The 13,048-nt window shown below is 46.4% G+C and overlaps 1 protein-coding gene across 1 annotated transcript; it reads left to right on the top strand.

Moving 5' to 3' along the window:
- Nucleotides 1-4,658: 4,658 nt before the first annotated feature.
- Nucleotides 4,659-5,051, top strand: LOC140221216 (uncharacterized). Its single transcript, XM_072290534.1, has one exon. The coding sequence runs from the start codon at nucleotides 4,659-4,661 to the stop codon at nucleotides 5,049-5,051; it is 393 nt and encodes a 130-aa protein (XP_072146635.1).
- Nucleotides 5,052-13,048: the final 7,997 nt, after the last annotated feature.

The following is a 13,048-nucleotide window of genomic DNA, read 5'->3' as shown; positions in this document are numbered from 1 at the left end:
AAGCTCACCCTAGAAGGAAAATCACCGGCGAGAAGGCCAAAGCGCCCGAGGACAAGCTGGGCCTCGGGTGCAAAGCTGGGAAACACGATGGGGTGAGCAACGAAAGGAGTATAAATCACGGAGCCTTGTGAGAGCGGAAATCACGGGACTATCAGAATAGCTCTAAAAACGTGACGCACGAATGACTCAAATGTAAGGAATATTCTGGAAATGTAGCAGTTGAGTGAGGGCAACTATGTAAAGTGCACGGGCATTCCGAGCATTATAAAAGGGGGGCCTCCTCCCATTGTAAAAGGGCATTACGTCTTTCAATGAAGTGACGATTCGTATTCCCATTCCTTTGTTAATCTTGTTGAGTCTTAACTTCGCAAGAAGTTACAATCCAACATTTGGCACCCACCGTGCTTTAAGCCACTAAGAAACCCACGATGCCACCCCAGAAGAAGAAGAAGAAGAAGAAGAAGAAGAAGAAGAAGAAGAAGACCACATCCGAGCCCGAAGTTGCAATGGGCAGGCAACTTGTTTGATCCGAGCCAGTTCAGCAGATCGCCACGGATAGGGAAGAGAGTTACAGGAGAGTCGAAGAGGTCCTCAAAGCAAAAGCACTGAAAGCAAATGCCGCACAGGACACCTAACAAAGATCAGCCGCAAATAGATACAGAAGATGAAGCCCCAAGCAACTCAGAGGACGAGCTAGCTTCGATCCTGAGGCAACTCGAAGAAATGAAAAGGCAGAAAGAAAGGTTCGCACAGCAACTGCAAGCTCAAAGAGAAGCAGCCAACAGGGCAGCAATGTTGAACGAGGCCAAAAAGCAGTTAGAAGAGTTACAGCGAGAATTAAAGGAACTCGAGTACCTTCAAGGCATACCGCAACAACCAACGCCGCCATCTACCCAAGCCTTCAACACTGGTCCTACACGGGTCATATACACCAACCCTGACTTCAGTCCTCATGACCCTCCACCTACAATGAATACATATGGAGTCTTTGACAAGAGCTCCCCACTGTCAATCGGACTTCAAACTGCCCCATGGCCTGCCACCTACAGGTCAATTGCTTTGCCTAAGTTCAATGGCCAGATAGACCCACGCCAATTTCTAATGAGCTATGAAGCTGCTATAGCCTCGGTTGGGGGGGACGATGTCGTACTAGCAAAATCATTCATCATAGCTTGCGAGGGGGCAGCACTAAACTGGTACTCACTGCTACATCCACACTCAGTATGCAGTTGGGTAGATTTGAAAATAAAGTTAACTCAGAACTTCCAAGGCTTCCATCAAACCATGACTGACGGAGCCGACCTTTTCCATTGCAAACAAAATATAAAGAGACCCTCGCCAGCTATGTCAGGAGATTTGTACAACTTCGGTCGCAGACGCCACATGTGGCTGACTGTATCGCGATTTCAACATGCATCGCGGGGCTCAACCCAGGATTGACAGCGTCGAAGCTAACAAGAAAGAAACCCAAAACAATGGAAGAACTATTCGCAGAGCTAGAGAAATACATCAGGTCAGATGAAGACCACAGACGAACGGTGGCCGAAAGAAACAGTCACAGACAAACAGAAAAAAATAGAAATTGGCAGGCTTCACTATACAATCACACACAGAATCAACCCCACCGCGTGATGACAATCGAAGGCAATCAGCCCTCGCACCAAACCCAAAATCACACCCACAACCAAGCTCAAAACCAGCACCACCAAAACCATAACAACTTTCCCAACAACCACAGAGGTGGACACAACGACAGAGGAAGAGGCCAAAGCAATGGCCCTCCGAGGCCAAATAATCAGCCTAAACAACAAAGGCCATTCCATTGCATATTCTATGGAAAGCAGTTCAATCATGCAACTGACTGGTGTCCCATAACTCTGGAAGGCGCAAAAAGAGAGGCAGAAAAGAAAGCAGCCGAAGAAGCCGCAAAAGCACCAAAAACTATCCATCATACAACCTTCTACCCACATCCAACATATTACCCAAGCCCAGCTAGCCTTGCAAACTTCCAACCACCGATAACCTGGCAACCTTCGCACACCTTCCAACCACAAAACACAAACATCCCACCTCAGCCTCGCCACGAGATACCGCTACCACCACCAAACTTGCCAAACAAAATCCCAAAAGCTAAACCAAACCCACCAAGCAGCAATCCTAACGCAATACCAACTTATGGCACGATAATGCCTATCTCCGGAGGGTCTTCACTGTCTGACTTTCGCGAAGCAAACTCCAACCCATACCAACCTTCGGCATGATAATGCCAGTCACTGGTGGGTCCACCCTCAAGTTTGAAACCAAAAGGCAGAAGTGAGACTACTTCAGACAAGTAAACACCATCATCCTCGATGGCCCCCCAGCGAAGCCAGAATGGGCGCACATGCCAATCACCTTCACAGAGGATGATTTCACATTGAAAATGGCCATGCATAACAATGTGATGGTGATAGAGGCAATTATCGCAAATTGGAAGATAGGGAAAGTCTTGGTTGATACAAGCAGCTCTGCAGATATCATATTCGCCAATACCTTCGGAGAGATGAAGATTGACCCTCACCTCCTCAAACCGCCCGAAGTCACATTGCTTGGTTTCGACGGCAGACCAATCAAAGCTCTTGGAAAAATTTCCCTGCCAGTGTCATTTGGAAACCTCAACAACGCGAGAACAGAGCACATCACTTTCGATGTGGTCAAAATGTGCTACCCCTACTTCACATCCTCGGGCGAGGTTTCATAAACAAAATGGATGCAACCATCAGACAGCTCTTCCTCTGCATGAAACTGCCAGCCCTCAAAGGAGTGATCACCGTGTATGGAGATCAGCAAACGGCAAGAAACATTGAGAGGGTTTCAACTCTGGGACAAAAGAATGTCCATCATCTCGCAGCTGCAAGCAAATCTGAAGAGCACGAAATGAAGAAACCCTATGTCGAACCCAAGAGAGACAAAGAGAAAATAAAGATAAGTGCAGACAGCGAAACCAAAAGAGTCCTCTTGGATGGCTACATCGCCGACAGGTACGTGACTATCGGAGCTAACCTCGAACCCAGAGAAGAGCATGAGCTGATTGCATTTCTGAACAAGAATAAAGACGTCTTCGCCTGGTCCGCAAGCGATCTCCAGGGGGTAGACAGAGAGATTATTGAGCACAGCCTTGACATTAGACCAGGGGCAAAGCCAAAAAATCAAAAGCTAAGAAAAATGTCTGACGAGAAGGTCCATGCAGTAAAAGCAAAAGTAGACAAACTACTCGAAGCCAATGTGATCAGACCCATCCTCTATCCGAAATGGCTTGCCAACACTGTACCTGTTAGGAAAAAGAATGGCAGATGGAGAATGTGTATCGATTTCACAGATTTGAACAAAACTTGCCCCAAAGACAATTACCCATTAGAAAGGGTCAACAAAGTTGTGGATGATGCTACCAACAGCGAAATGCTCTCGCTATTAGACTTATTCTCGGGCTATCACCAAATCAGAATAAAAAAGGAAGATGAAGGAAAAATAGGTTTCGTGACACCATTCGGAACATTCTGCTTCGTGCGAATGCCGGAGGGACTAAAAAATGCAGGACAAACATTCTCCAGTATGACCGCCATCGTACTAGCAAACCAGCTTCGCAGGAACATTGCTTACGTCGACGACATAGTTGTCAAAAGCGACAAAAGGGCCGATCATATCCGTGACCTTGCCGAAACTTTTGCCAACCTAAGGGCACCAAATCTGAGACTAAACCCTGAGAAATGTGTATTTGGGGTTCAGTGAGGCAAGGAATTGGGCTGTCTGGTCACCACCAAGGGCATCGAGGCCAACCCCGACAAAATTCAGGCACTCCTTGAAATGAGGGAGCTAGCTTCGGTCAAGGACGTTCAGCGGCTGACCGGAAGAGTGGCCGCCCTCAATAGATTTATCCCCCGTGCTGTAGAGTGAAGCCTACCCTTCTTCAAGGTCTTACGAAACTCCAAAACCTTTGAATGGAGGGGAAGAGCAGTGCCAAGCATTCCAAGAACTCAAGGACTACATGCAGTCTATAACAAAGCTATGCCCCCCCCCCCGAGCCCAAGTCACCACTGCTGCTCTACATCTCAGCTTCGAGCACGGTGGTAAGCGCCACCCTGATTCAGGAGAAGGAAATCGATGGCAAACTAAAGCAAATTCCAGTTTACTTCGCATCTGAGGCCCTCAGTGGATCGAAGATACACTATTCAGAGTTGGAGAAAATCACCTATGCAGTGGTGATGGTAGCATGCAAACTACGTCATTACTTTGAGGGACATAGGATTGTGGCTGTCATAAACCAACCCCTCCACGATCTTTTCTCAAATAGAGAAGCTTCGGGCAGAATTACTAAGTGGGCATCTAAGCTATTAGAGTTCGTGGTTGATTTTGAAAGAAGAAGCGCCATAAAACCTCAAGTCCTGGTTGATTTCATCGATGACTGGACATCTCCAAAAGCCAGTCGCGACGACATTGAAACACCTTGGATCGTTTATTGCGACAGCGCCTGGTGCGACAGAGGGGCTGGAGTAACAGCAATTGTAACCTTGCCAACTGGCGTAAAAATAAGGTACGCCGTGAGGCTAAAATTCCCCAAAGGAACAAGATCAACAAACAATACAACCGAGTATGAGGCATTGCTTATGGCACTAAGAAAGATGAAAGCTCTAGGACAACAGGCCTTCATAGTGAAAACAAACTCTAAGGTGGTCAAAGAGCACATCGAGAAAGACAGCGAGGCTAAAGAGCCAGAGCTCGTGAAGTATCTCACAGCGGTCAGAACAATGGAAAAACATTTCAGGGGATTCGCCGTCAAGCATATCCTGAGGGCAGAAAATGATGAGGCGGACAAACTCGCAAAAGCAGCAGCCCAGAATGAACCAATTCCTCTCGACACGTTCTACGAAGTCATCGAGACCCCATCCACCAAAGAACCAACTCTGAAGTATGTAAATGCGATCCAGCGCTTCGACTGGCGAGCCGAGATAATGGCATACATTACAGGTCACTTTGAGCCATGCGACAAAGACAAGCTCACTAGGCTCAAGTAAAAAGTAAGAGGATATGCAATCATTGATGGAGAGCTTTACAAGGCCGAAATCTCAATGCCCTTGCTTCGTTGCATCGATGCCAAAACAGGCAAAGATCTGCTGGCCGACATTCACAAGGGTTTTTATTGATCTCACATTGGCTCAAGAGCTCTCGTAAGCAAGGCTATCAGGCAAGGATTCTATTGGCCTTCGGCCGTACATGACACCCAAAACCTTGTCCGAAACTGCAAAGCCTGCCAAAAGACAGCAAACCAGAGACACTCACCATCACTCTCAATACAACTCATTCCACCATCATGGCCACTACAAAGGTGGGGAATGGATCTGGTTGGCCCACTCCCAACAGCTCAGGGTAATTGCAAATTGCAGCTGTTGCCATAGATTACTTCACAAAATGGATTGAGGCGAAGCCTCTGGCAATGATAACCTCAGCTTCAGTACAAAAGTTCTTTTTGGCAAAACATCGTTTGCAGATTTGGAGTACCAAGGGAGTTAACCGTTGATAATGGCAAATAGTTCGATTGCATCGATTTCAAAGAATTTTGTGGCAGCCTCGGGACAAAGGTCAAATTCTCCTCGGTTTACCACCCGTAATCAAACGGCGCGGTAGAAAGAGCTAATGGCTTAATCTTCACTGCAAAATCAAGAAATGTCTATTCGACTAGAAGAAGGAAAAATGGATCGATGAGCTCCCAAAGGTAATTTGGTCGCACAACACTACCCAATCTCAAGCTACAAGCTTCACGCCATTCAGGCTGCTTTTCGGCTCCGAAGTCGTAACACCAGAAGAAATCAAGAACAACAGCCTGAGAGTCATGTGCACTAAGGACATCCAGGATGTCATCAAGATTGAAAAGGACATGATCGAGCTTGACATCATTCAAGCTTTGGACAACATTAATAAATACCAAAAAGAAACCAAGAGATGGAGAGACAAGAAAGTATTGCACAGAGAAATCAAAATTGGTGACCTTGTCATAAAAAGAACGAAGAATTGGGAAAACCCCAGCAAACTGCAGGAAGCATGGGAAGGACCGTACATTGTTAAAAAAAGTAGTAGGCCAGGTTCTTTTCACCTGGCGGACCAACTCGGCACGGAATTACCACATTCTTGGAACATAGACAGTCTGCGAAAATACTATCCGTAGAGGTCCGTCACCTTTAGCTTGTGGAACTATAAACAATGCCGAAGGCGACAGCTTTACTTTCTTTTCCGCATTTACTTTTCATGTCATAGAATCTGGACTGTACTCTTTTCCTTACTAGGGGGGCTCCATTCTGGAGGCAAGGTTTTTAACGAGGCAGATCCATGTAAAAATTCTCGATGCATAATAAAGTAAAATTCCCCCTGCAGTCGCTTTCACAAGAGCAACAACAAGTTGCGTGACCTCGCGCTTTCATGCAGAGGAGAAAAGTACGTTTTTCATTCACAGGAGCAACAACAAGTTGCGTGACCTCGCGCTTTCATGCGAAGGAGAAAACTACGTTTTACATTCACAAGAGCAACAACAAGTTGCATGACCTCGCGCTTTCATGCGGAGGAGAAAAGTATGTTTTTCATTTAAAAAGCAACAACAAGTTGCATGACCTCACGCTTTCACGCGGAGGAAAAAAGGTATATATCTCCCATAACAAAGCAAGAACAAGTTGCGTAACCTCGTGCCTCGTATGACCAAGTACTCTAACAAATTACGTATCATTATAAAGCGTGCTTTATGCGCAAATTAAGTATTATGAACTTCTCTGCCTCCCCCCCACTCAGGTAAACTAGCCTATTCTCTGCAATGGCCACGACCTTAGGAAAAACTATTCACTAGTTCCGCTTTGCCTGAAGCAACCCTTCTCAAAGGCAGGCTCGCCCCAGCATGCTCTTTTTTCTCGCGAAAGCTAGAAGGAGGGCTGACTTTTTTTTTACCTACCCTTGCCTGCCTTTCACGAGAAAGGATCGCGGCTTCGGCTCAACGGCCTACTCTCCGCACGGGCACCAAGAAGGGAAAGACATCTTTTAGTTCCCCTTGCGAAAGCTAGAAGGAGGGGGGGTGATGTTTTCTAAAAAAAAATGTGCTGGCCTTTTCATCAACCTTTCGCAAGGATAACCCGCAACTTCGGCCAAGCGGAACAAAGCTAAGGGGGGACAATTTCTTTTGGCAATTCCCCCCCCCCCCGACCTCCGCCAGGACAACTCGAGGTTTCAGCCTGCCACCCTGTTCACGAAGCTCTGGCAAAACACTTTACACCAAGAAAAGTCACAACACAAACTCTAAGGTTGCAGCAACCCTAAGTTGCGATATCAACCAAACTCTTGTTATTCTCTAAGTCAGCAAAACCCAGTTTCGAGTTTTGTACCGACTTATCTACTTTACAGTATAAAGCGCGCTCCAGCCCCTTTTTCCAAAAATAATCAAAACATTACAAAAATTGCCCCTTTGGTCACAACCTTTCTTCTCTTCGCCATCTACTCTTTTCCGTCCCCTGGCCACAAGTGCAAAGCACCGTAACGACAGGAAACATCCCGAGTAACATCTGCTCAAATTTCCTCCTTCCACATATGTGGGAGGTGACGTTCTTTTTCAAACAAACCATCCTCTTAAACCGCCCTTTCGCAGGAGCAAGCCGCAACAGGCCTAGCGAAGCTAGCCCAAAGAAAAACTCCAAGCCCCTGCAAAACAAAGGAGCACAAGTACGCAAGAAACTAAAAAAGTAAGCATGGCACTTCACCACCAAAAAAACGCATTTACACATTCCTAGAAAATAACTGTCAAACCGCTTCGGCCACAATTCAAATGTCATCAAACGCCACGACTACAACGCTATTACAAGACAAAAAAATGTCTTTTTCAAAAGTTTTTCACAAGAATTCCTGAGCCCCCAGCACTCTACCCAGTCTAAGGTGCACTAGCTTCGTCATCACCTTTCTCCTCAGCTTCGAGCTTGGCCGCCGTTTCCTTCTCCCGCTTCAGCCTTTCCTTGGCAAGCTATTGAATGTACTCTATGCCAGTTGTAGCCCAGAGTCGCCTGAAAATACTCCGCTTAACCGCTCTCACATTCCCAGTTTTCTCTCAGGCACCTAACTCCGAAGCCAGCAGGAATTTGTACTCCTCCCCTCCAAGCGTCATGAAGTGATCGCAGTCCTCAGCCTCAAGGAGTTGAAGGGTACTTTCCAAGTAGAAATTTGTGGCATAATCATTAAGACCAGTTATGACTTCGGACAGGCTTTCGAACTCATTCTTCATCCACTCACAAACATCCGCGACATCGCCATCAGCCGGCAAGGGATATGGCTCGGCACCGAAAGGGCGAAGCAAGTCCTTCGCCTCGGCCTCTACCCTCTCTTTTGCCTCTGCCCCAGCTATCGTGCACTACGCGAAACAAAAACCATGTCAGTTAATTAAATAATGATAAAATAAAATTAATAATTAACAAAGACTCCAAGCCAAAACCTTCTGCCCGAGGGTAGCAAATATCCGCGCTAGCTCCTCATCGCGCAGCCGCTTAACAACTTCTTTAAACACTGCACAATCACTAAACAGTCAAAACTCCAATAACAACATGCGATATGCAACAAGGAACAACAAAGAAAAATCTTACCTTCAGGACTACATGGCCCATAGTCACCGACATTTGTATAGTAAGACCTGCTCTTGTCTGCCACCACAACTGAGTCAACTTCGCCCTTCTCCCTCACTTCCAGCCTATCGCTCTTGGTGCTGCCTCCAACCGCTGCACATGCGTCGTGCCGAACCCTTTCAGATCGATCCATCCACGGCAAGCATAAATTCAAAGGGTTGTAACCCTCACCTAACCCGGGTGCACCAGCTGCAACAATCTCCCTCCTCACATTCGTGCCAAAGGCCTTGTTAAAACTCTTCAAGGATGAGGACAACCTTGCATCTGCAGAATAACGCCTCTCCATCAATCTCATGTGAGATTCGCTATACAACTCCCCAGGAGAAGCCATGGTATTATCCAAATCTAGTAAGAACCTCTCCAAGCCTCCGGTGTACCTAAAAAATCTCAACTTGGGCAAGCACACAACAACATCATTACCTGACTTCACCGTCTGCGAAGATGGATCCTTGATAGCCTCGGTAATTTTATCCACCTCTTTCCTCCTGGCAGCCACAAGCTCTTCCATAACCCTCTCTTTCTTAGTCTTGCGCTCAACCCGCAAAGGCGCCGTCACTGCTTGGCTCCCAACAGCGCGTATCTCCGGTCCCTCACCTTTATCCTTTGGATCCCTCGGCCCAGCTTGTACATTGCTAACCTCGGGAAAACCCGCCGGCTCTGCTGCGCCAGAGAACAATTTAGATCTTTTACTGTCGCGCTTAGCCTTGGCAACGGCAAGGGCTGCCGCGTCCACCACAACCATGTCGTTCTCATCCGGAACCCGGGAGAAGTGAGGTTTCTTCAAAGGTCTCACAGCCTTTACAGCAACACCTTTCCCAGCTTCGGTAGCAATTTTAGTTGGGGCAGCCTCGAAGATCTTGGCTTCACCATTTTTACCCCGCTAAGGAAAGATGCTTGAGAAGCCTTATCCTTCTTCTTCTGTGCCTCAAGGGCACTCGTTTTCATCTTCGCTTTAGCAGCCTCCAAGGTCGCATCGGATCGCGCGACACTTCGGGAAGAGCTCTCCCCCCTCTTCCTTTTCCCCCGCCCACTGCCACCTAGGCCACAGGCTTTCTTCCCCCGAAGCAACGGTCGCACAGGCAGCTCAATCCCGAGACTCTCCAAAACTTGGTTAATGCGAAGCCCGTGTTTAACCACCAGCTTGAACGATTTAATCTCAGCTGCAGAAATAGGCCCAATAATGTCAACAGCACGCCTCTCGATATCCTCAACATACACGTTTGGGGTGAAATCTTTGGGCAACTGGCTGGCGTCAATAACAGAGTAGAGCAGAGGACTACTTTTCCCCGGCACCGCCCTAAACTCCACATCAAGAGGCCCCCAGCCAGGAGTAAGTGGCCACCTGTGAGCCGCAACGAATTCTTCCACCAAGTCCCTACCAAACACGGAGCCCGAAGCCGCCACAAAGGCACCTTCACACTTCTTCATCATCTTCGACCTCGCGACCGGTGGAGTCGTAGCAACATCCATAGGGATTATTGTAGTATGAAAGGGATAGGTTGCCTGACCGACCCCGTCTTTCATCTCGACCCTAACATAAAACCAATAATTTAACCAATCATCTTCCCACCTGTTTTTCTGAGTAAAAATAGCTGAATCCTCTCGAGACCTTGTTTCTCATTCTTCCTTTGGGTCTGGAAGGTGCAACAACCAAAATGGTTCTCAAAAGTACCATCTATATTATCAAAAACCACCCTCTTCTTTTGAATGTGCAGCTCAAATAGACGCACAAAGCCGTCTACATCAATAACGCCACCAAAGGTATGCTGAACCCAGAAGAACTTTGACAAAGCAATGAAGGAGTTGGGGGTCAGATGGTGAAGCTTACCTCTGCAACGATCCAAAATTTTAAAATTCTAACTTGGTGCAAGACAAACTCCAACAAGTATCTTGTGTTGTCAGCAATGGCACGCGATTTCTTAGCAATTCCACTCAGCACCGTTTCTTCTGAATCAACATTTAGCTTGAGTGGTCGAATTCTTAGTGACAATCGAAGCTCAATGGCGCCAAAAACTCTTGAAGCTTTGGTCTGTTGCAAAGATTGGCTGTACAAGTATCCCACCAATGAAGGTAACTTTTTTTACTAATTGAGGTTTCTGAGCTGAGCTGCATCCAGATTATTTTTTTCTTTTGAACGTATGTTACTAAGACAGTCATATCTTTGCATCCGCACCCACTTGACATAATGATCCTCATTTGTGTACAGCCCAGGAGGGAGTTAGGGAATAATGATCCTTATTCGAAGAAGCATTCCTGTGTGCTAACTCTTCACATAGTTAGCAGTCTGCTCTTAAAGCTCAATGGGTTTTTTTAAGCTTTTGGGTTATGCTTAGTAGCAGTCTGCTATTGTTTTCTATTTCACAAATAATCCAATATGAAACTATCATACAACATATTGTGTTCTATACTGAATCTTTTCCTTCCATTTTTTCAGATTGCTAATTGAAGAAATTTTGCCTCTGTCTCTGCAAATTTCATTGGGAGTCCCCGAGGACCGAGGAAGACCAGAACGCTAGGGACTGGAGAGCGCCTCTTGACTGGTTTCAAGTCCTTCATTTCCTTGGCGTTGATCGGCCTATTTGTCGTGCTCTTCCAACTCTTTTGTGGCTTAGTCAGGGACAATAGTAAGATGGAAAGCAGCAACAGAGACTAGGACGACACGGGCGCTCAAATGTTGTGCCGGTGAATGTACATCCTTAATGGCCGGAAAACATGTAGGGTCGTGCTCATAAACAATTGAATATATTGGTCGTCGCTGCTGCTCTGGCTCCTCTGTTTGTGCATGACGGTGGGGCACTGGGACGTTTATAACCAGTGACCCAGGCAGCTGCAACCCATTTCACCCGTGCCCACGGTGGAGCGGGGTGGGGTGGGTAGACAAGTTAAATATATGGGGCGGGGTGGGTCAGCAGAACTGCCTAATTAATTGTGGGTAGAGGCGGGTGTGAGGCGGGTAAACCCCCCATGAGCAGGCCTAACTAGTGGCAGACGCATATGGACACATGTTGTCTCCTGGAGCTCGCAGGAGAAGCTTGTCCCGGATGAATAGCCTCAGAGTACGACATGCCTGGAATGGTGGTCTAACATCACATCGACGTCAGGAATTTCATAAAAGGCGACACGTAGTATAATGCTACTGATTATTTGGGAGGTATGGAAGGAAAGGAACTTGAGAATCTTCCAGCACCGGGAATCATCAGTAACGTCAATTTTGGTAAAAATCAAGGGTTCAGGAAGCGTGTGGATTGCAGCCGGGGCAAAAAGCCTTGCAGGCCTCCTAGCGCGAGATTGAACACATCATTTATGTAGTCTTTTTTCTTAATTAATTTTACTGGTGAGCCGGCTGTAACTATCCCTTTGTATCAATAAAATAGGCACCGTCTTGTACTGTTCGTTAAAAAACATATTTTCCATGCAAATTTCGTGCATCACAGAGATCGAACTGGCATCCTGTTCGTTTGATATGAAGGCATTGTCTTCATGCTTCAGATTTAGGACTCGTCGATATCTCTATCGGACACCGGGGCCAGGACGTACACCATTATCTCGTTTCCTGCCCGCCGGGCCCCGGGCAGGTGGGCAAATTTAATTAAGACTGCGCATGACAGGGCACCAACATTACGTCGATGATGAGGAGCGAGGCCTAGGGGGTCCACCAAATTTTGGATCATACGTTTACATGGATGGATGATGCGCGTGCGGCCAGGAGCCCAAGAACGCTCAGCGGTGATATGGCGACAGTTGCTTGTTCGACATTGATGCCATCCCAAATCCAACAAACCTGTTATGTAACCTGCTATCCAAACAAACCAAAACTCCTTTCAAACTAAGGATCTTTAATTAATTGCACAAAATGAGCCGTTCTTATAAAATACAGTATAGTGAAACGTATAGGGCAAGTACAAAACATTTTTGATGTAACGATACAGCATCATTTCTACGAAGACCATTGTGGCATTGTGCCAGGATATAGTAGTTCTTTTGGCTTAACCTCACAAATTTGCATCCCACCAATGCGTGGTCATGGCTAAATGAGGTTGACCAAAGATTTAGAAAAAAGAGCTTTGTTACAATGCTTTTAAAGTACCAGTGGTACTGCAATGCTTTCATTTCTTATCCTTCTTTAAAAAGAATTAAATAAAGTTACACATAATTAAAATGATATTATAGTAATTTCTCACTATTTTTGGTACTTGGTCCTACCAAATTGGTACTTTTCTTTAGATACTTCATGGTACTTCCTTTGTTTCCACCGTTTGATTTCATCGGATGGACGGCTCTCATTTTTTTCAAGCACTCTAAAATTTCTCTTCGAAAAAATACTCTCTGTTGAATAATATGGGGGGGCCTCATATGTAGCTTCCGCAAGG

The sequence above is a fragment of the Setaria viridis genome, chromosome 9 (genome assembly GCF_005286985.2).
Source record: "Setaria viridis chromosome 9, Setaria_viridis_v4.0, whole genome shotgun sequence".
NCBI lineage: Eukaryota > Viridiplantae > Streptophyta > Magnoliopsida > Poales > Poaceae > Setaria > Setaria viridis.
This window is presented reverse-complemented; position numbering and strand designations above follow the sequence as displayed.

Coding starts and splice junctions, on each gene's coding strand:
- LOC140221216 (XM_072290534.1), top strand. CDS start 4,659: ATGAAAGCTCTAGGACAACAGGCCTTCATAGTGAAAACAAACTCTAAG.